Raw genomic sequence first — 27,705 nt, 5'->3', positions numbered from 1 at the left:
GCCAGGGACTGGCAGACACTGCTGGGCTGGGATAGAGGCTCTGGGGGGATTGGGGTTCCAGGGCAGTGCAGTGCTGGGGTTACAGGGCAGGACAAGGCTGGACCTGACCCTTCCTCCCCTTTGAAACACAAAATGTTTCCAGCCAACAATCTTCTCCAGTCTCTCACAACAGTCTCTCCTCCAGTCTCTCACAACAGGCAAAGCTGGAGGTGGAATCCCTATTTTGGTCATGGGCACCTGTCTGAGAAGGACAATTCTTTTCAATAGGAAGGAAAGAGGCACAGGGTTTGGAAAGCAGGTGAGAGCTGGACATCAGGAGGCCAAGGCCAGCCCAATTTGTCAGTAATGGCAGATTTTGTCTGGGAGCAGTCTTTGGATATAGCAGTCATTGGAATGTTGGAGGTGGAATCAAAATTTTGGCCATGGATGCTTGGAGAAGCAGGACAGTTTTTTCCTGTAGGAAGGAATTCACAGTACCTTAGTGAATTTAGTGTTTTAATAGCAGATGAGAAGAGACCCTCAACATGTCAAGGTCAGTTGGACCAGTCAGGAGGCCCCTGGGAGTCCAAACCAGCCAGACCTGTTCTATGTTCCCTTGATTTTATAGGGCCCCATGGAGTCACAATGGACCCTTACTTCCATGGGGCCCTTCAGTGTCACAATGGTGCTGTGATTCCATGGGATCCTGCAGTGTCATAGTGGAGCACTGGTTATAAGAAGACCTGCAGTGTCACAGTGGACTCTTGATTCCATGGAGTACCACAGTGTCACAATGGCCTCAGGATCCATCAGGCCCTGCAGTGTCACAATGGTCCCAGCGATTCCATGAGGCCTTGCAGTGTCACAATGGTCTCTGTGGTCCCACAGGCCCCTCAATGACTCCTCTGTTCCATGAGGCCTGAAATGTCACAATGGACCTTGGCGGTTTGCAGTGTCACAAAGGTCTCCTGTGGCTCCACAGTGTCACCCTGGACCTTTGGTTCCATGCAGCCCTGCAGTGTCACAAAGGCCTCTTAGTTTCACGAGGCCCCACAGGATCCCAATGGTCCTCTTGGTTTTGTGGGGACCACAATGGTCTCACTGGTTGCATGAGGCCTCACAGTATCACAATGCTTTGTTTATTTCATGGTGCCCCACAGTGTCACAATGGCCCCTTGGCTCCATGGGGCCCTGTGCTGGTGCATTCCCCCCTCCCCTTCTCAGGCCGCCCTGCCAGCTGAGAAATGCTCCTTGGGCCTGGGCCTTGGCCAACAGCCCCTGGGCTCAGCTCCTCTGCAGCTCATCAGAAACACTGTCTGCTCCCAGGCACTGCTGCTGCCCAAGCAGCTCCTGCTTGCTTCAGGAGCAGCCCTGGGAACTGTTCCTGTTCCCTGCGTGGCACAACATCCCTGTTCTCAGCCTTGCAAAGAAAGCTGTTGATGCCAAGTGCGGCCAGGATGAAACATTGCTGTGCCTGAAGCCCCTCTCTTGGGGCCCTACAAACAGCGCTCCAAAAGGAGCCCCTTGCAGCTCTCCTGGGCCAGCCACCTCCCTCGGAGTGGGGCCTCTGTGAGCCGGGAACTCTCCCGTTTGCTGCACTCGGGGCATCCCTGAACAAGGACGGAGCCTGGGCCGATCCCCCCACTCCTCCAGGCTCAGCCCTTGGCCCGCTGGGGAGATGCCAAAGCATCGGCAGGGAGCATTTCCCTGCCCTGCAGGGGAATTTCTCACAGCTGCCTTGCACTGCCTCTTTGTGTCTGTGTGCACACACCAGTGCTGTGCCCTGGCAAATGGGGCAGAAATGCTGCTCTTGGAGGGGTTGGAGTGCCTTGGAGATCTGAGTCAGGCAGGCCTGTGAGGAAGGTTCAGTCACATGGTATAAGCAAAGTTCAATGCTGCCTAGTGTTCTTCTTTTGCTCCATTGTTATGTTTAATATAAATTATGAGCTAATTTAAATACTGTTTAGTATTATTCCTCTGCTAATTTGCTTAGTCATAGGTTGTAAGATGGGTTAAATACAGTAAATGCTGTTGTTTTGCTAAATTGTGACATTTGAGGTTTCAGTTAAGGTTAAGGTATAACTGAAGTCCTGTTAAGTTTGTGCTCTGTTAAGTGAGCCAACTCTGGGATGTTGTCATGTGTTGTCATACAGCTGTACTGTTGTCATTCCGATTGGGAACGGCTAGAAAGAACGACATAAACTCTCAAGGGAGTTTCAACACGAGAATTCTCTGGTTTATTGCTTCAGGCTTGTCTTATAGACTGGTACGTGGAAGGTACAGAAAGGAAACTCTTATTGGTTAGCAAAGTGCTACATCACCATCATTGGTCAGGGGCACTCTACCCCCCTGACCTTCTCCTGCAAGGGAAAACAAGACTGCAAAACAACACCTGCAAGGCTGTTTAGCGTCCCTGAGAATTGTTTTAATTCCTTCTCATATTTTTCCCAGGCTATTTTCTCAGGCAGCCCGAGGAGCCATGCGGCCTGTAATTTCTGCAGCTCCCTGCAGCTTGTTCCAAAGCTAGCATCCATATACTGTGATGTCACAGAAGACTGTGATGTCAAAAATTCAACCTGTGATGTCACAGTCTGTTCTGTGATGTCATATCCTGGTCTGTGATGTCACCCTCTATGATGTCAGTCTGCTCAATGGTCTCACACCATCCTTTATGATGTCACAGCCAGCGCTGTGATGTCATAACCCCATCAGTGATGTCATACAACCATCTCTGTGATGTCATACAGATACCCTGTAATGTCACAGCACATACTTTGACCTCAAAACCAGGTCTATGATGACATACAGCCATGCTATGATGTCACAGCCATCTCTATGATGTCACACAGTCCCCACTATGATGCTGTAGCTGCTCAGTGACCTCACACAACAAATTCTGGGATGTCACAACCCCATCTGTGACCTCACACAACCCACTCAGAGCTGTCACACAGCCCCTTTCTGACATCACAGCTGCTCTGGGGCTCCAGGACACAGCCACAGAGGTGCTGCTGGGACACAGCCCCCTCTGGCACATCCCACAGCCCCTGTCAGTGCTGAGCCCCTGGCAGCTCTGTCTGGGCCTGCTCTCTGTGTCCCTGAGCAGCCCTGGCAGGGCCCCAGCCCTGCTGGGCTGTGCTCAGGAGCTGCTCCTGGCCAGAGCTGTCTCCCTGTTGCTATGGTCTGTTCCCATGGCAACATCTGCCCCACTGTTATGGTCTGATTCCATGGTAACCATAACCAGTCCCCTGTTGCTATGCTATTTACATGACAACCATCACAGCCCCTGTTGCTAAGATCAGTCCTTTAGCAGCTCCATGGAGACCCCATGACAGGGGTGGTTGCCATGGACACCAGCTCAGGCCTGGAGCCAGAGCCCGTTGCCATGGCAACCATTTGCAGGCCCATCCCCAGGCTCATGGGATCCCAGAGCCACAGAATTGGCTGAGTTGGGAGGGAGCCATGGGGATCCTCCAGTCCAACTGCTGGCCCTGCACAGGACACCCCAACAATCCCAGCCTGGGCCTGGCAGCGCTGGCCAAACGCTGCTGGAGCTCAGCCAGCCCTGGAGCTGGGAGCCTTCCCTGGGGAGCCTGTTCAGTGCCCCAGCAGCCTCGCGGGAAAAACCTTTTCCTCACATCCAGCCTAAACCTGCCCGCCTCAGCTCCAGCCGCTCCCTCCACTCCTGTCCCTGGGCACCAGAGGGAAGAGGTTCCCGCAGCCCCCAGCCAGGGACCCGCTCCCAAGGCTGCTGCCATGGCAACCAGGCCTGGCACCAGCTGGGATGCTCGGTTTCCATAGGCTGGGCTTCAGGAATGGCATTCCCCAATTTCCTGCTCCTGCTGAAACCGCGCTGCTGCTCACTTCCCTCCCACCTCCCATGGAAAGCACAACAGGCAAAGATCCCAGGCAGGGATAAGAACAATTTATTGAGAACAGCAACGAGATAAGGAACAAACAGACACAGAAACAATTTTGGTAACAGAAAGGATAAGACAAACCATTCACAGGGAAAACTAAAATACCACCAACTGACTCTTCCTGGCCACGTATTTCCTCCTGCCAAGAAAGGACACCCTTCTCTGGTGAGAGAGAGGGAGTCCTTTTCCTGCCCCTGGCAATGACCTGAGATGGGATTGAATATAATGGACCATGATCACAGTCTCACATTCTTTGATCCCACATCATGACATTGCCATGGGCAGGAAAAGGTACAGGTGTCTTCCCAGCATGGATCCCAGGGAACATGGATCACCAGGTCTCTCCCCAGTGTGGATGCGCTGGTGGATGATGAGGTGGGAGCTGCAGCTGAAGCCCTTCCCACATTGCCCACACTCGTAGGCCCATTCCCCAGTGTGGATCATCTGGTGGCAGATCAGGGTTTTCCTCTGTCTGAAGCTCTTCCCACACTCCAAGCACTTGTAGGGCTTCTCCCCATCCTGAAGCCGCTCATGGACCACCAGCTCAGAGCCCTGGCTGGATCTCCGGCCGCCTTCCCTGCACAGGGTGGGTCTTTCCTCCTCAGAGCACCCTGGGATGGGTTTGGAGCCCCTCCTCCTGTGGGATCTCTGGGGATTTTCGTCCATGCTTGACTCCTGCACTGTGGAGCAGTGCAAAACAGCCTTGTCCATGAGGTTCTGCCGTGGGATTTGTCCTCCCTGGTCTCCATCCTCAGCTCCTTGTCTGGGGGAGGAAGGACAAGGAGAGGATGGGATTTGCCTCCGTGCCAGAGGGAAGGGGAAGGAGATCCCCCCAGTGCGTCCCCGGCAGGACGGCGTCGGCAGCGGGGTTGTCCTGCAGCCGGGGGCCAGGCTGGGCTGGGAGATGGAGCAGGAGAGAGGGGGAAAGGGGCACTGAATTTCTCCTCACCTGCCTGGGTGTCATTGGAGATCTTCATCTTCTTCACAGCCTGCTTCTCCATCTCGCCAAGGTTTGGGATTGGGAAATCCTGGTTTGGGAAAAAATACAAGGAATGAGCACAATGAGTTTGATGGTTCCTCTTACCAAGCCCACCTCTAGAAGTCACCTGCGTATTTGAGGTGTCTTGGTTTGAAAGGTGTTTGCTAAGGAAGGCAGAAATCACCACTGAAATGGATAAAAATGTAAGCATCCCATGCCCTCCGAATTACTATAATCTTGAAACCAAAGTGCTCTCAGGTAACGTTATGGGAAAAGGAATGTAAGTTCTTTACTAAAGAAGGAAAATGAAAATGCAGCAGTATAAAAGAAAAAAACCAACAACAACAACAACAAAACAACCCACCAACAAAGTCAGAACCTTACAGCCCGTTGGTCAGAGTGTTGGAAGCAGTCTGATTAAATGGTGGCTGCAGTCCTCCTGGAGTGACTGATGTGGTTCTGTTGAAGCAATGATCCCATAGGAGATTGTAGCTTACCTCTGAAGTTCCGGTGCTGTAGATGGGTCTGGTCTCTCCTCTGGGAATCCAGTGCAGAAAGACTGCCTGTGGAGTTTAGATTCTCAGATTATATCCAGTCAGGAATACTTGGCTCCTCCCCCTGGGTGGAGCATCTCACAATGGGATGATGTCATTTTATCAGTCCTGCAGTGAGACTCAATGGCCCATTACCAGAAGATATCCCCCTGGAGGAAGGATGGGTGGTGGAAGAGATAAAGAGCACTGCCCCACCTGGTTTTAACAGCTGGCCCATTAACAGAAGATATCCCCCAGTTATGAGGGATGGGTCATGGAGAAGATAATGAAAATTGCTGTACCAGGTTTTAACAAATGGTGATAGAATACATACTTTTGGTTACATCTTGCATTGCAACCCAAGACATGGAGTCCATATGAACCCCCCAAACACCAAGATTCAGCCCTGAAAATGCCTTCCACGAGTTCCTCATCTCTGGTCTCACTCCTTTGGTGTTTAGGGGTTCCTTCCTGTCCCAGCTGCCGGGGGTCATACTTGTACTTTGGGTCCCCTGTCTGCTCAGTCCTTGAGCTCTTCAGGCTGCTGGGCGTGCCAGGAATCAAAAAAGTTCCCCCTGTTTCCATCTCCCCACTTAGGGATGCTGGGACCCGCCAGTATCCCTCCAAAGGGCATTTTCCACTCAGATTTGAAGTTCTTCATTCTCCAAACATCCCCACCCAAAAAGCACAACCCAAGAAGGACCCCCCCCGGATATCTGGGCTGAGCTCCCCCTCCCCAGTCACCTGTGGGATGGGGGGTGATGATCCCATAGGTGGGGGGGCTGTGAATTCAGGGAGTGCTTGACCTCATGCTTCCTTCTCCTTTCCCTGATCCTCCTTTGTCCTTCCTTCAGGCTGAAGAAGCTGCTCAAGGAGTCAGAAGCAAAACTCCAAGTCCCTTGGAGCATCAATTGGCCCCACTGAGGGCAGGGACTGCCAAAGGCTCCCCAGGGACTGGTGAGAACAGATCCTGGAGGCCAGGATTGCCGGGAGCCAAAGGCTCTGAGCAGGGAACTGCAATGCTGAGCCAGCCCTGGCTGGGTTGGAGGAAGCAGAAAGGCCAAGCCCTGAGCCCAGGCCTGGCCCAGCAGGGCCTGTCCCTCACGGGTGGCTCGGGGCTCTCTGTGGGGCAGTGGGATGTGAGGGGCAGCAAGGACAAATGCCATAAACCTGTGTGACACTCCAGATCCTTATGGAAACATTGGTCAGTGTGACATCATGGGAAGTTGTGGAACCAAGGGGATCGTTGTGGCACTCTTGGGCCCATGGAACCAAGGGACCAGTAGGACAGTCTGAAGCCTTATGGAAACAAGCGGCCACTGTGAGCCTGCAGGGCTGTAACACCCAAGAACACTTCAATGCTGGTGGTAACCAAAGGTTCCTGTGATTGAGTTTGGTGCACAGGAGAAACAACAACCAGATCTTCTCAGCATGGACAGATGCAAAGAATATTCTTGGTAGGAAGGGACCCACAAGGACCATCAAGTCCAGCTCTTAATATAATGGCCCCACAAGGATCGAACCCACAACCTCGGTGATGCTGGCACCATGCTCTGACCAACTGAGCTAAGAGGGCAAAATGACACAAAATTTAACTGACGAAATACAGACAATCAAGGAACTATGGCAAAGGGTTTAATACAACATCCAACTGCACAAAGAACTCTTACCATAGCCTTAACTTTGCAAACTTTGATAATTTAACCTAAAAAGTGTTAACCCTTAAGATTTTGGGTAACATTAAGATATCCAAAAATATTCCAGGTATGTAGGATAGGAAGGAGAATAAAAAGAGACCAGAAAGACAGAAGATCTACAGAAAAACACTTCCAGAATGATCCCAGTCACTCCCACTACAATCTCAGTCACTCCCAGTATGAGCTGTTGCACCCAGCCACCCCCAGTATGGTTCCAGTCACTCCCAGATCCTCCCAGTATGGTTCCAGTCATGGCCAGAGTGACTCCCTGTCACTCGCAGGATGGGCCCAGTTGTTCCCAGTCACCTCCAGTATGGTTCCAGTCCCAGCCAGCACCTTTGCAGTCACTCCCAGTATGATCCCAGCTAGTTCCAGTAGGATCCCAGTATGACCCCAGCATAGGCACAGCTGCTCCCAGGATTATCCAGTGTGCGTCCAGTTGTTCCCATTTACCTGCACTGTGGCTTCAGTCTCTCCCAGTCTATCCCAGTTGCTCTCAATCACTCCTCAGGTGTTTCCAGCCTGATCCCAGTTGCTCCCAGCCACTCCCAGTCACGCTGAGTGCAGTCCCAGTTGCTGCCAGTATGGTCCCAGTCTTGCCCAGCATGGCCCAACTGCTCCCACTGTGATCCCATTAGGATGCCAGTTGCCCTCAGCATGGTTCCAGTTGCTCCCTGTTCCTCCCAGTGTGATCCCAGTTGCACCCAGTTGCCCCCAGTAGAGTCCCAGTCCCTCCCAAAATGATCCCAGCCGCTCCCAGTATGGTCTCAGTTATGCCCAGTTGCCTCCAGTGTAGGCCCAGTCGCTCCCACTCGCTCCCAGTTGTTGTTAGCATGGGCTCCCAGTTGTCCCCAGCATGGTTCCCATTGTTCCCAGTGTGTTTTCAGTCATCCCCAGTATGATCACAGACACTCCCAGTATATCCCAGCTGCCCTCAGCATGTCCATAGCCATTCCCAGACACTCCTAGTAATCCCAGTTAGGTGCTTGTTATCCCAGTATGATCTCAGGCCCAGTATATCCCAGTCAAGCTGGGATTCACTCCCTGAATTCACAGCCCCCCCATCCATGGGATCAACACCCCCCCTATCCCACAGGTTACCAGGGAGGGGGAGCTCGGCCCAGATATCCTGGGGGCTTCCTGGGTTGGGTTTTTGGGGTGATGATTGGAGAATGAAGAACACCAAGGCTGAGAAGAAAATGCCCTTTGGGGGGACATTTGGGGTTCCCAGTGGCAGCTGCTGGCAGAGGCAGCCTGGAGGAGCAGAGCCCTGTGTCCCCCAGGACCCCAAAGTGGGGAGCCCAGAGAGGAGGAGCGCCATGATTCATGGGACCCTCAATTGCATAGAGAGGGGCAGGGGGGTCTCCTTGGACCCCATGCATCCCCAAGAAGGGAATAAGGGGAGCAGGGACCATGGTACCCCAAAAACCTCCAGCACCCCTAAGTGGGGAGATGGAAATGGGGGGAAGTTTTCAAATTCCTGGCACTCCCAGCAGCCTGAAGAGGTCAGGGACCGAGTAGACAGGGGACCCACAGTACAAGTGTGACCCCCAGCAGCTGGGACAGGGGTGAAAGCCTGAACACCAAAAGGGAGAGAACAGAGATGGAACTAGAACTCCTGGGAGGCATTTTCAGGGCCAGATTTTGGTGGTGTAAAATTTTTATGGACCCCATGTCCTGAGTTGCAATGCAAGATTCAACCAAAAGCATGTATTCTGTCAACATCTGTTAAAAACTAGAGGAGCAGTTTTCTTTATCTATTTCATCACCCATCCCTCATAACTGGGGGGATGTCATCTGTTAATGGGCCAGCTGTTAAAACCAGGTGAGGCAATGTTCTTTATCTCTTCCACCACCCATCCTTCCTCCAGGGGGATATCTTCTGTTAATGGGCCATTGAGTCTCACTGCAGGACTGATAAAATGACATCATCCCATTGTGAGATGCTCCACCCAGGGGGAGGAGCCAAGCATTCCTGCATGGATATAATCTTATAATCAGAACACCACAGGCAGTCTTTCTCCACTGTATTCCCAGAGGAGAGACCAGACCCATCTACAGCACTGGAACTTCAGAGGTAAGCTACAATCTTCAACAGGATCATTGCTTCAAGAGAACCACATCAGTCACTCCAGGAGGACTGCAGCCACCATTTAATCAGACTGCTACCAGCACCCTGACCAACAGGGTATCAGGTTGTATTCTGACTCTCTCAGAGTGCTGTTTTTTTGTTTTTTTTCTTTTGTACTGCTGCATTTTCATTTTTCTTCCTTTACTAAAGAACTATTATTTCTATTCCTATATCTTTATCTGAGAGCACTTTGATTTCAAGATTATAATAATTTGGAGAGGGTTGTTTCTTGAATTTTTATCAATTTCAATGGTGGTTTCTGCCTTCCTTAGCAAACACCTTTCCTTTCAAACCAAGACCCCCCAGATACCCAGTGACTTCTAGAGAGGGACTTGGACAGAGGGACCTTCAAACTCAACGTGCTCATTCCTTTTTTTCTCCCAAACCAGGATTTCCCCATCCCAAACTTTGGCTGAATGGATGAGAAGGCTGCAAGGAAGAGGAAGATCTCCCAGGACACCCAGACAGGTGAGGAGGAAGTCAGTGCCCCTTTCCCCCTCTCTCCTGCTCCATCTCCCAGCCCAGCCTGGCCCCCGGCTGCAGGACAACCCCGCTGCCGACGCCGTCCTGCCGGGGACGCACTGGGGGGATCTCCTTCCCCTTCCCTCTGGCACGGAGGCAAATCCCATCCTCTCCTTGTCCTTGCTCCCCCAGACAAGGAGCTGAGGATGGAGACCAGGGAGGACAAATCCCCACGGCAGAACCTCGTGGACAAGGCCGTTTTGAGCAGCTCCACAGTGCAGGAATCCAACGGGGAGGAAAATCCCCAGAGATCCCACAGGAGGAGGGGCTCCAAGCCCATCCCAGGGTGCTCTGAGGAGGAAAGACCCACCCTGTGCCAGGAAGGCAGCCGGAGATCCAGCCGGGGCTCTGAGCTGGTGGTCCATGAGCAGCCTCAGGATGGGGAGAAGCCCTACAAGTGCTTGGAGTGTGGGAAGAGCTTCAGCCAGAGCAACAGCCTGATCCGCCACCAGATGATCCACACTGGGGAATGGCCCTATGAGTGTGGGCAGTGTGGGAAGGGCTTCAGCTTCAAGTCCCAACTCATCATCCACCAGCGCATCCACACTGGGGAGAGGCCCTACGAGTGTCCTGAGTGTGGGAAGAGGTTTCAGACCAGCTCCCATCTCCTCAGGCACCAGCGGATTCACACGGATGAGAGGCCCTTCCGCTGCCCTGACTGTGGGGAGGGCTTCAAGCGAAACTGCCACCTCATCACCCACCAGCGCATCCACACTGGGGAGAGGCCCTATGAGTGTGGGGAATGTGGGAAGAGCTTCTCAGACAGGTCTAACTTGACCAGACACCAACGGAAGCACCAGTAAGGGAAGCCCTGCGAGTGCCCCAAGTGCAGGAAGAGCTTTCTCCACCGCTCCAGCTTCATGCCACCTTGGAGGACCGACATTGGTAAGAGACCTGGTGATCCATGTTCCCTGGGATCCATGCTGGGAAGACACCTGTACCTTTTCCTGCCCATGGCAATGTCATGATGTGAGATCAAAGAACATGAGAGTCTGGCCATTTCCCTGTTATTATATTCAATCCCATCTCAGGTCATTGCCAGGGGCCGGAAAAGGACTCCCTCTCTCTCACCAGAGGAGAAGAGTGTCCTTTCTTGGCAGGAGGAAATACGTGGCCAGGAAGAAGCAGTCGGTGGCATTTTAGTTTTCCCTGTAAATAATTTGTCTTATCCCTTCTGTTACCAAAATTATTTCTGTTTGTGTTAATTCGCCATCTCATTGCTGTTCTCAATAAATTGTTCTTATCCCAGCCTGGGATCTTTGCCTTTTGTGCTTTCCATGGGAGGTGGGAGGGAAGAAAGCGGCAGCAAGGTTTTAGCGGGAGCAGGAAATTGGGGAATGCCATTCCTGAAGCCCAGCCTGTGGAAACCGAGCATCCCAGCTGGTGCCAGGCCTGGTTGCCATGGCAGCAGCCTTGGGAGCGGGTCCCTGGCTGGGGGCTGCGGGAACCTCTTCCCTCTGGTGCCCAGGGACAGGAGTGGAGGGAGCGGCTGGAGCTGAGGCGGGCAGGTTTAGGCTGGATGTGAGGAAAAGGTTTTTCCCGCGAGGCTGCTGGGGCACTGAACAGGCTCCCCAGGGAAGGCTCCCAGCTCCAGGGCTGGCTGAGCTCCAGCAGCGTTTGGCCAGCGCTGCCAGGCCCAGGCTGGGATTGTTGGGGTGTCCTGTGCAGGGCCAGCAGTTGGACTGGAGGATCCCCATGGCTCCCTCCCAACTCAGCCAATTCTGTGGCTCTGGGATCCCATGAGCCTGGGGATGGGACCGCAAATGGTTGCCATGGCAACGGGCTGTGGCTCCAGGCCTGAGCTGGTGTCCATGGCAACCACCCCTGTCATGGGGTCTCCATGGAGCTGCCAAGGGACTGACCATAGCAACAGGGGCTGTGATGGTTGTCATGGAAACAGACCATAACAATGGGTCAGATGTTGCCATGGGAACAGACCACAGCAGGGAGACAGCTCTGGCCAGGAGCAGCTCCTGAGCACAGCCCAGCAGGGCTGGGGCCCTGCCAGGGCAGCTCAGGGACACAGAGAGCAGGCCCAGACAGAGCTGCCAGGGCTCAGCACTGGCAGGGGCTGTGGGATGTGCCAGAGGGGGCTGTGTCCCAGCAGCACCTCTGTGGCTGTGTCCTGCAGCCCCAGAGCAGCTGTGATGTCAGAAAGGGGCTGTGTGACAGCTCCGAGTGGGTTGTGTGAGGTCACAGCTGGGGCTGTGACATCCCAGAGTTTGTTGTGTGAGGTCACTGAGCAGCTGCAGCATCACAGAGGGGATCCTGTGACATCACAGTGCAAGCTGTGACTTCAGAGTGTGGCTATATGACATCACAGTGTGGGCTGGGTGATATCACTTAGTAAGTTGTGATGTGAGAGAGGACTGTGACACCAGAGGTTAGATGTACAACATCACAGAGAGGGTTGTGACATCACTGAGCAGACTGTGACACCACATGGTTGTGATATGAAATTCAAGAGTGGGCAGTGACATCATAGAAGAGCCATGTGACATCTCAGGACAGGTTGTATGACATCACAGTGCTGACTGTGACATCACAGAGTGAGCTATGACATCAAATGTGGCTGTGTGATATCACAGGAGGCTGTGTGACATCACAAGGTGGTTTTGTGGCATATAAGAAGAGATGTGACATCACAGAAATGCGGTGTGACATCCCAGAGCAGGTTGTGTGACACCACTGAGTGGGCTGTGACATCCCTGGTGGCTGTGTGACATCTCGAGGTCACTGGGGAGGTCACTCTGCCCCAACTTCCCTCACAGTTCCCCCCAGAGAAGTCCAACGCTGCTCTTGCAGCAGCCTGTCTGCACAGAAACACTTCCAGGGCTCTCTGCATTTCCCTTCCCTCACTCTTGCCTCACTCACACACCTCCCAACAACCCACTTGGTGCTTTCAGCTGCAAGGAGTTCAAAGCTTGTCTGTCCTTCAGCAGCTGCTCTAATTCTGCCTTCAGCCAACTCTGGGGTTGTGTTCATTGTAGAACTCCCTGTGTGTCTGAAACATTCCTTGTGTGGCTCTGCCTTGGGGAAGGGGAACCTCCTTGGTGGCACCTTGGGCTTGGCACACACTTGAGGAGGGTGTCTGTTTTCCATGGGGAAACTCAGCAGTTTTAGATTGCTAAAATCAAAGAAGCAAAACCCCTCTTTGCCTGAGTGCAGCCAGTTCTGTGAGCAAAGCAGGTCCCAGGAGAGTGAGGAGAGACAGGATGGGGCTGGGGAATGTGGAGCAAGGTTGTCCCCACTGGGTCAGACCTCAAGGCACAGCTTCTCTGACCTGGCCAGACCTCCTTAGGAGAGACCCTGGATCAATATCCATCACTGAATGCTGCAATCACCTCTGCTCTAAAGAGAACAGTAAAAAAAAAAGACAGCTTCTAAAATAGGAACAGATATTTCTTAGAAGCTCTTTGAACTATTTCTCCATAACTGTTGTAGGAAACTTTCCCAAGAACTGCACCAGACCAGAGGGAAATCAAGGCACAGCCATGGTTTGTTAGGATTTGCTTGGTCCTAATGAGTCCCGTGGTGCATTTGGAGCTGAGCCCTTGAACCTCAGGGCCTGAGAGGAGATTGCACAAACCTTTCCAGAAGTCAAAGTCAGAGGAAAAACCCAAAGTTTCTCGAGGCATTAATGGATCCCACAGTGGCCCATCCCCAACACAGGCTCCTCATGGACTCCTTGGAGGAGAGAACTGGAGGCCAGGATTGCACAAAAACCTCCCAGAGACTCAGTGTGGGAAGGAAAATCCAAAGTAGCTGAAAAAACCCTGAGTATCTCAAAGTATTGATGAGCCCCACTGAGTGTCAATGCAAAGCTCCCAAGGGACTCGTTAAAGCAGATAATTGGGGCCAGGATTGCACAAACTTCTCTTAGAGTCTGTATCAAAAGGAGATAGCAAGTATCTTAAAATAATTGAAGTACCTTGAAGCATTAATGAGCCCCACTGAGTGTTGTTACTGACAAAGCCTCTCAAGGGACTAATTACAGCAGATAATTGGAAGCTAAGGATTGCACAAAGCTCTCAAAGACTCCAAGGCAAAAGCCAAAGTCCTTTGAAAAAGCTGCAGTCCCTGGGAGCATGAAGGAGCCCCCAGGGCCATTCCTGAGCAAGGCTCCCCAGGGACTCCTTCCAGCAGATCCCTGAGGCCACTGGCATGTGGGCTAGGGGGGATGCTGAGGGCAGGCCAAGGGGGTGACAGTGGCCAGCTTTGCTGGGGCTGTGCCAGGAGGCCCCAGGGCCTCAGGACAAGGTGTCTCCTCACAGCCCTTGCTGGCACAGCATTGGCTGCTGTGGCCCAGGGCACCAAGCCTTGGCTTCTCTTTGTCCCCAGCTGTCATCAGTGCCTCCAGTTCTCTGCTCTGCCTGGCGCCTGGGGACACTTTCTCAGTCACATCCCTCAGTGGGACCCATTAAAAGTGAAAGAAACTTTGGAGTTGGATTCTGACTTGGAGTTCTTGAGAGCTTTCTTCCCCTCCCTGTCAGGGACTGATGTTCAGGGCCTCAGCACAAAGCCCCAAGAGGCTCATTAAAGTCCTGCTGCTGTGTCTGTGCTGCTGAGCTGGGCCGGGCTCCTGGCACAGAGGCAGCTCCTGGAAACCAAGAAGAGCTTCAAAAGCACATTTCTCTTGCTGAGCAGCTCTTCTGCCAGCCCAGCAGGGCTGGGGCACTGCCTGCAGCCACCCTGGGCACAGCCCAGAGGCACAGAGAGCTTCAATCAGTCAGGGCTGGGAAGGTGCTGAGAAGTGCCTGGGGCAGAATCCCTGCCAGCCCTTGGCACAGGAAGCCTCTGGCTGCAGGACAATGCAGCTGCAGCTCCTGGAGGCATCTCCTAAAGCTGGAACATCCCAGTGCCTACAGACTCTGTGAGTACATTCTCTGCCTGTCCCTTGTGCAGAGCAGCCAGGGGTGCCCAGGGCTGTCCTGCAGAGCAGGGTCCTGCAGCCCAGGGCGCTGTGCTGGGGCAGGGACTCTGCTGCCTGCCAGGGACAGCTCTCAGCCGGCCCGGGGAGCTGCTCCCAGTGCTGGGGAGAAGCTGTGGGGGGAAGGAGCCACCCTGAGCAGGGCAGGGGCTGCTGCTGAGAGGGGCTGTGTGGGGCAGGGCTGCTCCCAGCTCCAGACCTGCCTGGACACAGCTCCAGAGGACACTTCCCAAAACAAGGTGAGCCTGGGATTGCTGTAAAGATCAGGAGCTTTCCTGAGACTGTTTTCTATTTCTTGCTTTAAGCAGGGTGGGAAAGTTGAGATGATAGCAAAAAGATTTTTGCTTTTTATGCATTTTTAATATATTTTTAGATCTGCAAACTATTATTATGTAATTATTAAATTTTAATTCTTAATTAACTCTATTAAACTATTATTATATACAATACTATACTATACTATACTATACTATACTATACTATTATATTATATTATATTACATTTATATTATAATTAAGGACAACTATTATCCTTAATTAACTCTAATATATTTCCTAACCTTTCTCTTAGATTTTAGAAAAATAATCTGATCTTCTAAATAGATTTCTGCAATACTGTATTGTCTTATCACCAAGGAGAGGAGCTACAAGAAGAGCATTTTGTTTTCTAACCAGAATGTGAGCAGTCATAACAAAAAGTGGGGCAAAGAAACCCTTGGACCTACTCCAATGGGTTGACTCAGGGGTGTGTAACTGGGGCAGCTGAATCTCCTATTGAATGTTTCTGTTAAATATCCTAATTAATCAACCTTAATAAATTGCTGAAATAAGGGGCCAGGTGCACCCCATCCCCACTGGGACACCCAGAAGCTTCTAATAAAAGTCTGTTTCTTACTTTACTGTTCTAACACTGTTGCAAGGAGTTTTTTTCTCTTTTTATTTTGGATAACAGGGGGATGAGAGAAGCAGAAGAGGAATTGTAATCCCAGAATCACAGAACATTCTGAGTCGAAGGGGACACACCAGGAACAGCAAAGTAATGTTGGAACATTTACAGAGATGTCAGAATTGTAAGTTTGGGTGCTCAGTCTCTCTGCTGGGAGGCTCCTAAACAGCCTAAATGCACTGCTCTGATATTGTCATTGGTATCTGGGGCTCTCAGGGAGGCTCTGGCATCTGCAGCAGCTGAGTCAGGCCCTGCCCTTGGGATTGCTGCCAGGCAGGTGTGTCCATGGGAATGGGGTGTCCCAGCTTCCCTGTGACCTGTGGGGCTGTGGGCAAAGCAGTCCATGGCAAAGGGGAATGAGCTGAGCCCCCTCCCTGAGATCCCATCATGGGCACACCTGGGGATCTCCTTGCTGTGTCCTTCCAAGCTCTGAGCTGCCCTCCTGGCTGCAAATCTGTGCCAGAGCCTCTCAGAGTTCCCTGAATGTCCCACGGGGAAGGGCAGAGATGCCACAGCTGAGGAAATGCTGTTGGCTCTGCCAAGGGAGCCGTGAGTGTCCTTGGCAGAGCGGGGTGCTGAGACCTTGCCCAGAGACCTTTAGAGAGGGTGAGACATTCAGGGATCCCTCTGCTCTGGGCAGGGCCTGGTTTATGCCAGGGTGACACAGGAGTGAGATTGTGTTCCGATTCCAGCCAAAGGTGCAAACCCAGGGCAGTTGGGAACAAGCCCATCCAGCCCCTCACCTTCCCTAAGCCACAGGGAATCCTTTGCCTCTCACATCTCTCAGTGGGAAATTCTGAGTGCAGCAGAAATGCTGGGGATTTCTGACCTCAGAGAACCAAGAATGGTTTGTGGTCAGGGAAAGAATGTCTAAAATTTCTTCCTGCTCTCAATATCTTTTAGAAGTGGGAGTAAACACGGCAACAAGCCCTTCTGCATTAGGAGTGATTCCCCTGACAAATCCTGAATATCCAGCTTTTTCCCTCTGTCACATGGCCACAAACCCAGGGCAGCAGGGCAGGGATGGCTCCTGGAGAGCCCCCAGGCACAGGCTTGGCTGCTCCTGGCACACTCAGACAGCACAGCTGGAGCTCAGTCAGGGACCTGGGTGAAGTTTTCCCAGAGCAGGAACAAGGCTGGGTGAGTCCCAGCCTCTCCTGATTTGTCACTGCTCTTTTTCTTCATGAACAGGTCCCCATGTGCAGCCACAGCAAATGTCCAACAGCAGCTCCATCAGCCACTTCCTCCTGCTGGCATTGGCAGACACGCGGCAGCTGCAGCTCCTGCACTTCTGCCTCTTCCTGGGCATCTCCCTGGCTGCCCTCCTGGGCAACGGCCTCATCATCAGCGCCGTAGCCTGCAGCCACCACCTGCACAGCCCCATGTTCTTCTTCCTGCTCAACCTGGCCCTCACTGACCTGGGCTGCATCTGCACCACTGTGCCCAAAGCCATGCACAATTCCCTCTGGGACACCAGAGACATCTCCTACGCAGGATGTGAGGCACAAGTATTTTTTTTGGTTTTCTGTGCTGCAACAGAGTATTTCCTCTTGACCATCATGTGCTACGACCGCTACGTGTCCATCTGCAAACCCCTGCACTACGGGACCCTCCTGGGCAGCAGAGCTTGTGCCCACATGGCAACAGCTGCCTGGGCCAGTGCCTTTCTCTATTCACTGCTGCACACAGCCAATACATTTTCCCTGCCGCTGTGCCATGGAAATGCCCTGGGCCAGTTCTTCTGTGAAATCCCACACATCCTCAAACTCTCCTGCTCAAACGCCTACCTCAGGGAACTTGGGCTCATTGCAGTCAGTGTCTGTTTGGTACTTGGTTGTTTTGTGTTCATTGTTTTCTCTTATGTGCAGATCTTCAGGGCTGTGCTGAGGATCCCCTCTGAGCAGGGACGGCACAAAGCCTTTTCCACCTGCCTCCCTCACCTGGCCGTGGTCTCCCTGTTCCTCAGCACTGCAGCATTTGCTCACCTGAAGCCCCCCTCCATCTCCTCCCAATCCCTGGATCTGGCAGTGTCAGTTCTGTACTCGGTGGTGCCTCCAGCCCTGAACCCCCTCATCTACAGCCTGAGGAACCAGGAGCTCAAGGCTGCAGTGTGGAGAATGATGACTGGATGGTTTAAAAAAACATTAAACTGCTGGCCAATTTCTGCAAATCACTTGTAATAAAAGTCAACTTTGATACTTCTTGTTTTAATTTTGGAGGTTCTTTTTCTTCATTTTACTTTCTAATATTGTGTACAATAAAATGTTATTATATGTGCCATTGTTATATATTTGTGCCATTTCTCATTTTATTTCTCTCTCCACCATCCCTGTTGCCACAGATTGTGTCCATGAGGGGCTGTGCTCTTGGTGGCTTTCAATGAATGAAAGGACCTCCCAGCAAAGTTTTCTGCAGAGATGCCCCTTTTGTTCCCTTCTCTGCAGCTGCAGCAGCAGTGTCTGTGTGCAGAGCTGGGGGCAGATCAGTGCTGGCACAGCAGCTCTGCCCAGGAGCAGCAGCACTTGGTGTTGCCAGTGCTGCTCCCGTGCCACTGCCCCGCTGCCCTCCTGGCCCTGGTGTTGCTGCAGGGCCTGAGTGCTCTCGGGGCTGGGCACAGCCCTGGGGGTGGCAGTGCCGGGGCTGCAGCAGGGACAGGCCATGGGCACTGCTGGGGCAGCGCTGACGCCTCAGGGCAGGGCCTGGGGGCTCCAGGCTCCTTGCCCAGGCTCTCTCAAGAACACGGCCAGGCCAAAGCTCAGCACAGAAAACCCCCGTGAGCAGCCCCAGGGTGGCCGTGGGCAGGCTGGGGGCAAACAGCATGGCTGGGGCTCTGCAAGGTCCCTGGGGGAGATGGGAAGGAGCAGCAGAGCAGGGGCTGATCCATCCCCACTGCGCTGGACACCCCAGGGCAGCGTCCCAGAGCGTCCTCATGGAGCTGCCAACAACATCCCCCCTGTGCAGCCCTGGCCTCTCCCCCAGCTCAGAGAGGTGCCTCATCCTTGCAGGCACAGACACGGCAGCACTGGCTCAGGAGCTCCTGTTTGCACTGCCCAGAGCAGGCGTCAGCACCCCCATGGTGCTGCTGTGGGGAGATGAACCTGAGGGAGCACAAATGCCATCAGCCCCTGGGGCCAGGCAGGGCTGGGGGACGGGAGGGAAACCACTCAGGTTTGTCGTGGCCTCTGAAGTCACACAGAAATTTGTTCCCATGAGCTGTGAGTTTCCTGTGCCACTGCAGACCTTGCTGCTCAGAGCCAGGGCTGCCTGGCAGCCACCCCCAAACTGCCCTGAGCATTTCCTCTGCTTCCCCTTTGCTTTCTTTACTCCTGCTGATCCAGATTTCTTCCTATTCCTTTTGATTAATAATCCCAGCTCCTTCAGCCACTCCTGAAAGGACTAGTGCTCCAGACCCCTCACCAGCCTTGTTGCCCTTCTCTGGACACACTCCAGCCCCTCCATGCTGCCCAACCAGTGCCAAGCACAGGGGAAGAATCCGTGCCCTGGTCCTCCTTGCCACACCGTTCCTGATCCAGGCCAGGAGCCATTGGCCTCCTTGGCCACCTGGGCACACTGCTGGCTCATGCCCAGCCTGCTGTCCATCAGTGCCCCAGCTCCCTTTCTGCCTGGCTGCTGTCCAGCCACTCTGTCCCCAGCCTGGAGCACTGCAGGGGTTGTTGGGGCCAAAGTGCAGGACCTGGCACTTGGACTTGTTAAACCTCACCTTGTTGGGTTTGGGCCCTGGATCCAGCCTGTCCAGCTCCCTGTGCAGAGCCCTCCTACCCTGCAGCACATCAACACTCCCAACCACCTTGGTTCCATGGGGCCCAAGCGTGTCACAATGGTCTCCAGGATTCCATGAGGCCTCCCAGCAATCCAATTTTGGATCATACTGGGAGTGACTGGACTCATACTGGGAGTATCTGAGAATGACTGGGAACATACCATGCACATCATCCCCCATACTGGGGGTGACTGGGAGCAACTGGGAGCATGCTGGGAGCCAATGGCATCATACTGGGACTGACTGGGTTGATCTAGTCAGAGGCAACTGGGACCATCCTGGGAGTGCTGCCTTGTGACAAGGATCATACTGGAGCTTACTGGGCTCATGATGGTGTTGAAAGGGAACAACTGGGATCTCTGAACACCAAGGGTTCCTTTCCTGCTCACCGAAGAAGGAGCTTCTCAGTATCCATGTGTGAGGGGACCTTCACCTGAACCAGATGCTGTTAGGAGAAAAAGCTGCCTCTGCTGGAAAATCCCACACAACAAGTCAATGCCAAGAGAGCATTTTGCTTTCACAACTCCCCTCCTGGAGCCACAGTCCTTTTGGATCGCACAGCAAGCAAGAGAACAGCACAAAATACAAGGCTGTGTCCAGTTTTTGGCGGGGTGAGCAGAGGGAATGCCAGGGTTCACTGCCACAGACTCTTCTCCTCTTGGGGAACAGAACCCCCCCAGGCTCCATTCCAAATGCTGTGCACACCCTGCTGGCCAAAAACAACCCCTTCTTTAAGAAGTTGTTGGCAGGAGCTCTCCCAAATAAATGGCATCTTAATTGCAATTTTCTTTCAAAATCAACTCCGTTCCATAGGAAGAACAGAAAGCCCACAGCAATCCCAAAGGCACATATGGTGCACCTGGGGAAATCCTCGACTTAGGGGCCCAGTGGGTTAAAAAATACCCATCAGAAGCCCCAGAGTGCAGAGTGCAAACTGCAGCAACCACTTGCTGGATCATTTTGGCTGTGCTGCACACGTCTGCAGACTGTCTGTCCCCCTGCCAGGACAGAAGGACACCCGTCAGGGGCTGGGCTGGCTGCTGAGAATGCCTCGGGCAGGAGGATCCTCAGGCAATGAGCGGGTGCCCAGAGCCGCTCTGACACTGAGGCCTCTGTGCCCCACAGCAACGGGAACACCACAAGGACATGGCAACGTTCCTGTGACATCACAGCAGCAGCTCCCCCAAAAACCGCCTGGAAGGTTCTCCTGGGTCACCAAGGAGCACAAAGGATCCTCAGAGGGCACAACCTATTGCTCAAGGGATCCAAGAGGAACTCAGAAAATGCAGCAGATGAGGACACCCCACAGCCCAGCCTGAACACTGAGAAGGAACAAAGATGTGACCAAACCAATGGAAATACAACTTTTGGTCACTGATGCTTCTGACTAAAACCAGCAAGGCTTGTTCCATCTGGGATCTTTGTTCTAGTTCTAGAAACAAGCAAGGTTCTCTACTGTCAATGTACAGAAAGCAGGAACTTGGGGGAAAGAAGGCTGAGAGTGCCAAAGCCTTGTGTGACTCCTTGGACATCTTGTGGCTGAGGGTGTCCAAGGCAATGGACTCACAAGTGGGGTCCCTGCCCTCCCCACTGACAGCTGCCATCTCTCCTTCAGCCCCACACGTGTCTCCAACAACCTCCTGTCAAGGGCCTCCATCCACACATTCCATCACCAGCCACAGATCCTCATCCACGAGGTCACCCAGCATCCCTGAGGCCACAGCAGGGAGTGCTCCTGGCATCTGGTAGAGCACTGTGGCTTTCCTGGGATCCTTCTGGTGCCTGTGGCTGAGAGGAGTGGGGTGGATGGAACCAGGACGGGTCACAGATCAGCAGCCCCACTGCAAGCAGTGCTTTCTCCTGCTGTGTGGGGACCGTGGGGTGACTGATATTGGGACTCCTCTGGCTTTGGCTCCTGCAGAGCACACAGTGGCTCAGACACTGGGCTGAGGGAAGGGGTGCCATGGAAACCCAGCACAGGCATTTCTCTTTGGAGAGGGGGTTCTGCAGGGAGAAAGGAGAAGAAGAGACTTTCCTGTCTCCTGAGATTCCCCCTCCTCCTTCAGCAGCCATTCCACAATCCATCAGTACCAGAGTTCATAGGATCACTTCCATGCCAGGGAGCACAAGGCACTCAAAACTGAACCCTGCCAGAGCCCAGCCCTGCCTGCCCATTTGGAGGGTGTGGGGGAATGGAATTTCAGCAGGAGCTGACCCACAATGATACTTTGCCACTGGTGGGTTTCTCACAGCCTTAGAAGGAGTTTGAGATCTCTGTCCCCAACACCTGCTCACCCTTCAAGTGCACACACGAGCCTGGGGGCAATTCAGGTTCCCTGGAGTGGTGGCTGCTTCCCTTGGAAACAGGAGCTGTTGTCTTTTCCAGTGTGCTTAACTCCCTTCTACCTATTAGAAAGTGGGTGAGTAAAGGAAATGACCCTGGAGAAAGGGGACCAGAGCCTTTGAAAAGGATGAAACATGTCTGAATTAGAAATAAAATCTAATTAATTTATTTCTTTAGTACTAATCTATTACTACAAACAAAAACATGTTTCTGAGGTGATTGTTGGGATTCGGGGCTTTATTTCTTGTTCTTGTTGTTATTATTATTTATTAGTATTACTTTTCACTGTCGAGACTTTTAAATCTTAGACATGATTAAAAATGGCTGGATGTCTCTCACAGGGAAAATTCCCTTGCTTTTCCCACCAGGATTAAACTGTACAGTCCAGTACAAGTTGCCAGTGGATTCTAAAGATGGAAAATCCTGTTAATGCTGGGTTTGGTGTGGTTTGGAGCTGGGGAAGGGTCTCATCCCCTCCCAGAGATGCCCCAAGCCCGCTCTGCTGCCACATCTGCACTCGCGGCCCCTCACGGCTGCTCTGCCCTGGGGACATGGTGGGACCCCTCCTGCCAGGGCTGAGGCTCCTCATGGCCCCTCACAGCCCCTCATGGCCCCATAGTACCTCTCATGGCCCCATAGAACCTCTCACAGCCCCTCATGGCTCCTCACTACCCCTCATGGCCCCATAGAACATCTCTTGGCCCCATAGAACATCTCTTGGCCCCTCACAGCCCCTCATGGCCCCATAGAACCTCTCATGGCCCCATAGAACATCTCTTGGCCCCTCACAGCCCCTCATGGCCCCTCACAGCCCCTCATGGCTCCACAGAACCTGTCCTGGCCCCTAAAATCTCTCATGGCCCCATAGAACCACTCATGGCCTCTCACATCCCCTCACAGCCCCTCACAGCCCCAGGGGCTCCTCCCAAAGGAGAAGGGGTCGGGCCCTGCTCACTCTCCTTTTATTTCGGTCCCTTCACAGCGCCGAGTAAAGAAAGGCTGAATGGAGCCTTTCGCCAGCGTTTCCCTCGGGGTTCATTGCGGGCTGAAGCTCTGTGCTGGCGCTGGCCCCAGCACCAACATCCCTGCAGCCCCCAAGGCCTTTGCTGTCCCCCCGTGTCCATTCCCTGTCCCCGAGTCCCGCCCGGCTCTGGCAGCAGCAGCAGCCGCAGCGCAGCGGGCGCAGGCCCGGCCCGGCCGGGGCTCCCGGCCAGGAGCAGCAGCAGCGCCGGCCCTTCCCACCTGCTCCTGCCTCGGCTTCCCAGGGCTTTTGCCAGGGCAATGCTGGACTACAGCAACAATCCCCCGCAAACAGCCCTGATTCCTCAGGGCCCGCCTCTGCTGCCCTCAGCCAGCCCTCAGAGGAAGAAAGGATCGGGTTCCAGCGCTGTTTTCAGCCCTGTTTTACTCACCCTGAGGTGACAGCAGGAGGCTGTGGGTGCCCTGGCCTTGGCAATTGTAGATCCCGGCTGCTCTTGCCCCTCTTCTGCTTGCCACTTGAATTTTAGCAGTACAGCTGCAATTGCCTCTTTCAATCAGTGCTACCCACTGTGCTTTGTCACAGGGAACTCAGGATTTTTGTTTCAGGCATCATGATCAGTAGAGATCAAAATGCTCCCAAGTCCCTGAGCACTAAGACGAGGGGAATTAAAGCCACACAGGTCACATTTGCAGTGCTCAAACACAGCCCTGTTGCTGCTGCTGCTGCTGCTGAAATAGAATCAACTGACAGAGGCCATCACAGAAATTGCCTCTGCAGTGGCAAATAAAATGAAAAAATCCACCAGGAGAAAGAAAAACCAGAACTTCCCAACTCGCTTCATTGTTTCTTCTGAGCAGCAGAAGAAAAAGGAACAGGGCACCTTTCAGGCAGCTCCACAAGCTCAGGGTTCTCATTTCCTGGGGAATCTGAGATGCAATTGCCCTTGTTAAAAGGATAAAAGCAAGGGGAATGAATTGGGAATTATTAGGAAAAAATGACGCTTCTTACACACAAAGTTCACCAAGTCATTCCCTGCATTTCTCCTTTTCACATTCTTTCTCTCACCCACTGAGAGCTCCAGCTTATCATGTTCTGCTGCTTATCATCACCTGATTGTGCTCTTGATTTCTCCCACTGCAAGAGATGTAGAATCATCTCAACTGAACACAGAAACAAACTCCCTCTGTCAGCCCATCTTCATGTTCCAGATCACTTTCCAGATGTCCATGGGGCTGTTGGAATGATGAGCTCTCCACTGCTGGCTGCAGGCTCTGGAGATTCTTTCTCCACATTCAGCCAGGCTTGTATTCCCCAACAATTCCTGGTAGCCCATCATGTTTTCTTTGGGTAGAAGAGGAACAATGAAAACCTCACCAATGGCACAACTCCCCTGTGCACAAGGAAAAGAAAGAACAAGTTGTCAAGTTCTTCAAACATTTGTCCTGCTTTGCTGCAAGAGTTGTGCTGCACTCACAGTGTGGGAAGCCAAGAGAAGCTGCAGCTGGGGGCACATCTTGTGACAGGAGCTGCGCCTTGTTCTCCAGGACAGGTTTTAGGAAAGAACAGATGGGACTGGGGAGAAGATTCTGGGAAAACTGAAATAGCTTTGTGAAGAAATGAAAATAAAATCCAAAGAAACAACCACTAAGTTTTTTTACTATTTTTCTCTATTTATTTTTATGTTCTCCTTTTCCATCTTGCACTGTTTCTCCATCCCATTCATTCCAAATGGCTCTCACCTCTAAGATCTGAGACTTGGCAAGTTTTAGACCCTGTAAAATACCCTGAGCTATAGCCAGTTTGCCTTGCCCTGTTTTCCTTGGAAAGCAATGCTGGAGACACAAGTGCAGTGCTTGGCTCAGGTACAAATTCTGCATTCAGGGAATGTGCTCAGACGGTGTCTGAGCCTCAGCAGGGACAAGGCACAGCAGCAGCCAAGGGCATTGCTGTGCCCCTGTGCAGGAGTCCAGACTCTGGCTCTTGGCTCAGCAGGGCAAAGTTGCCGTGTTTGGCCAGGCTCAGGGGCTGCCCGGGGAGCGCGGGGCTCGGGGCGGGGCCGAGCGGGCAACGGACAAACGGACACGGGGACAAACGGCCCCGGGGCTTCAGTTGCAGCGGCAGCGGCGGCAGCGGCAGCAGCTGCAGCAGCAGCAGCAGCAGCAGGAAGCGAATTTAAAAATTTTCCGTCTCTCCTCTCCCTCTCCCGCGGTCCCGCATCCTCTCCTGGTCTCCCTTTCCCAGTGCCCCTTCATCTCCCACTTTCCTCTTTCCCCGTGCCCGCCCGGGCCATGCCCCCGGTCCGCCCCCGGCCCCGGGCGGGGCTGCCCCGTCCCCGTCCCCGTCCCCGTCCCCGTCTCCGCCCATCCCGCCGAGGTCTCCTCTTCGCCTGGCTCTGGCTGTGCTGGGCGGGCATCAGTGCCAGGGGCTGGGGCGGCATTGCCGCCCTTTGGCTCCGCCTGGCCCGGCCCCGGCCCCGGCCCCGGCTCCTCCCGGGGCCCGCGGAGGACACAGGCGGTGCGGCCGCTGCCGCCGCCTCCGCTGCGGCTTCCCCGGCCCGAGCTCCGCCGCTGTCGCGTTCCAATGAGGGAACGCCTGCGGGTGCCCGGCCCGGGGAGCTCGGGGAGCGCTCGGGGGCCGTTCCTGGCCCCGGGCCGAGCACTGACGGCCGCGTCTCTTCCCCAGGGAAGGCGCAGCAGGCCCTGCAGCAGCGCTACCGAGTGGGGTCACTGCTGGGGCGCGGCGGCTTTGGCAGAGTTTTTGCGGCCACTCGGCTCTCGGACGGACTCCCGGTGAGCAGAGGGGCCGGCGGCGGGCGGAGGAGGAGGAGGGGGCGGAGGAGGAGGATGGGGCTGGACACGGTGGGCGGTGAGCTGAATCCGCTGTTCCCTTTGGCTTGCAGGTGGCCATCAAAAAGGTGCCACGGAACCGCGTCCGGCACTGGGGCGAGCTGGTGAGTGAGTGAGCGGGGCCAGCGGCAGAAGCCGGGCCGTGCCGGGCGGGGATGAGCCGGGGCCCGGCAGGGTGGGAGCCGCCAGGACACCTGGAGGGAGAGCGGGCGTGGGGCCGGCGGAGGGCACAGAGCATCCCGGGCTGGCTGAGGGCTCCCCGAGCCCTGGCACGGCCTCAGCCCCACTGACGGCACCGTGCTCCTCCCGCAGCCCGACGGCACCAGCGCACCCCTGGAGATAGTGCTGCTGGACAAGGTGTCCACAGGCTTCCCCGGTGTGGTGCAGCTGCTGGAATGGTTTCAGCTCCCCAACACCATCGTGATGGTGCTGGAGCGCCCGGAGCGGTGTCAGGACCTGCGGCGTTTCATTCGGGCACGGAGGTTCCTGTCCGAGGAAGAGGCGCGGGAGCTGTTCCAGCAGGTGCTGGCGGCCGTGCGGCACTGCACCAGCTGCGGGGTCCTGCACCGAGATATCAAACCTGAGAACGTCTTGGTAGACCTGGACACCGGCCAGGCAAAACTGATTGACTTCGGCTGTGGCACCTACCTGCGGGACACAGCCTACACTCAATTTGCAGGTGAGCCCACACAGGGGTGGTGATCCTGGTCCTGGCATCTCCTGCCCCAACCTGGGTGTGGCAGCAGGGATTCTCCCTTTTGCTGCCAGTCACAGCACTGAGTCTTCAGCCAAGTTGCTTTTGAGCAGAGCTGGGTGGGGACCCATCTTCCATCCTTGCTGGCAGCCTTTGCCTGCCACTCTGCCCAGGACTGGGGCTGGGGCTGGGGCAGCCAGCCTGACAAAATCCCCATGGGTGGGGGTTGCAGAGAGGGGGAGCCAGAACCTGTGCACCTGCTGGTTTGGTGTGCAGGTGAGAATGGGCTTGGACTGCTCTGCTCACCTGGTTTGCCTTGGTTCAAGATATTTTTGGGGCAATGCCAGCAGGGAGGATGTGGGTATGGTTTTTCCCCAGCACTGAGTGGGTATTTCCCTTTGTGTGTCATGGTCAGGCCTTGCCAGGGTTTCTGCTGCCCTCTTCCAGCACCAGTGGCTTCTTTTCCAACCCCAGGTTTGTACCCAAGTCCCAGGTGCTGGTGAGAGGGCAGCAGGTCACCCCGTGTGCCACTGGGGCAGCCCCCACATGCCCAGGGATGCTGGGGCCAGGCTCTGGGAGCAGCAGCATCCCCCTGATGAGCTCCATCCATATTCCATAGGAACACCGTCATACAGCCCCCCGGAATGGAACGACTTTGGGTGGTACCATGGCGAGGCAGCGACCGTCTGGTCCCTGGGCATCCTGCTGCACGAGATGGTCTGCGGGGAGCACCCTTTCAGGAGGGGCAGGAACATCAGATGGGGCCAGCTCCCGCTGCCACAACGGCTCTCCCAAGGTGGATCCTCATCCCTGGGCACGGGGGGAACACCAGTGTTGGGAGACAGCAGTGGGCTCGTGAGCATCCCGCTCTGGCAGCTGCTGAGGAGGTGGCACATGTCCTGCTCTCCTGCTCTCCTCCAAAACAAAGAATTGATGGGAAAGTTTAGGCCCAGCTCTGAGCACATCCAGCATGGCCTGGGCACGGGAATAGTGGGGCAAAGCAGGCAGGAGCCTTCTCCAACTGACCAGTGGTTTGTGGTTTCTCTCCCCAGACTGCCAGATTCTGATCAGGTGGTGTTTATCCCTGAACTCCTTGGACAGGCCCTCATTAGAAGACCTGTCCTGTGATCCCTGGATGCAGGATATTCATCAGCCCTAGAAGAAAGGAGAGAGCCACAGGCACAGTGATGCAGGGACCTGGTAAGTTACAGCTCCACACATGCCCTGGCAATCAGCCGCAAAGAAACCCAGACTTTTTGTCCTGCCTGTGTCACTGCACTGGGGTCATGGAATGGGAACACACAGCCCTTGTGCTGGAGCTGAGCTGCTCTGCCCAGCACTGGTGGGCACCATCTGAGCTGGTTTTGCTTGTCCTGCTTCACTGACAGCCGGGCCCTGGGCAGAACCCTGACAGCCTGGTG

General features: G+C 54.2%; 2 protein-coding genes across 2 annotated transcripts in view; one reads left to right on the top strand and one right to left on the bottom strand.

The window, feature by feature from the left end:
- LOC147646604 (uncharacterized) overlaps positions 1–27,705 on the bottom strand; it is a 518,783-nt gene that overhangs the window by 429,614 nt on the left and 61,464 nt on the right. The gene's annotated exons all lie outside the window — the stretch shown is intronic.
- Positions 16,852–27,309, top strand: LOC147646607 (olfactory receptor 14J1-like). Its single transcript, XM_086873230.1, has 4 exons — positions 16,852–17,802; positions 25,903–26,269; positions 26,904–27,257; positions 27,293–27,309. Exons 1-4 carry the CDS (start codon positions 16,852–16,854, stop codon positions 27,307–27,309), a joined length of 1,689 nt encoding a protein of 562 aa, XP_086729356.1.

The sequence above is a fragment of the Cyanistes caeruleus genome, unplaced genomic scaffold (assembly GCF_971803275.1).
Source record: "Cyanistes caeruleus unplaced genomic scaffold, bCyaCae1.hap1.1 HAP1_SCAFFOLD_89, whole genome shotgun sequence".
Taxonomy (NCBI): domain Eukaryota; kingdom Metazoa; phylum Chordata; class Aves; order Passeriformes; family Paridae; genus Cyanistes; species Cyanistes caeruleus.
Note: the sequence above shows the minus strand (reverse complement) of the source record. Positions and strands in the feature narration are given on the sequence as shown.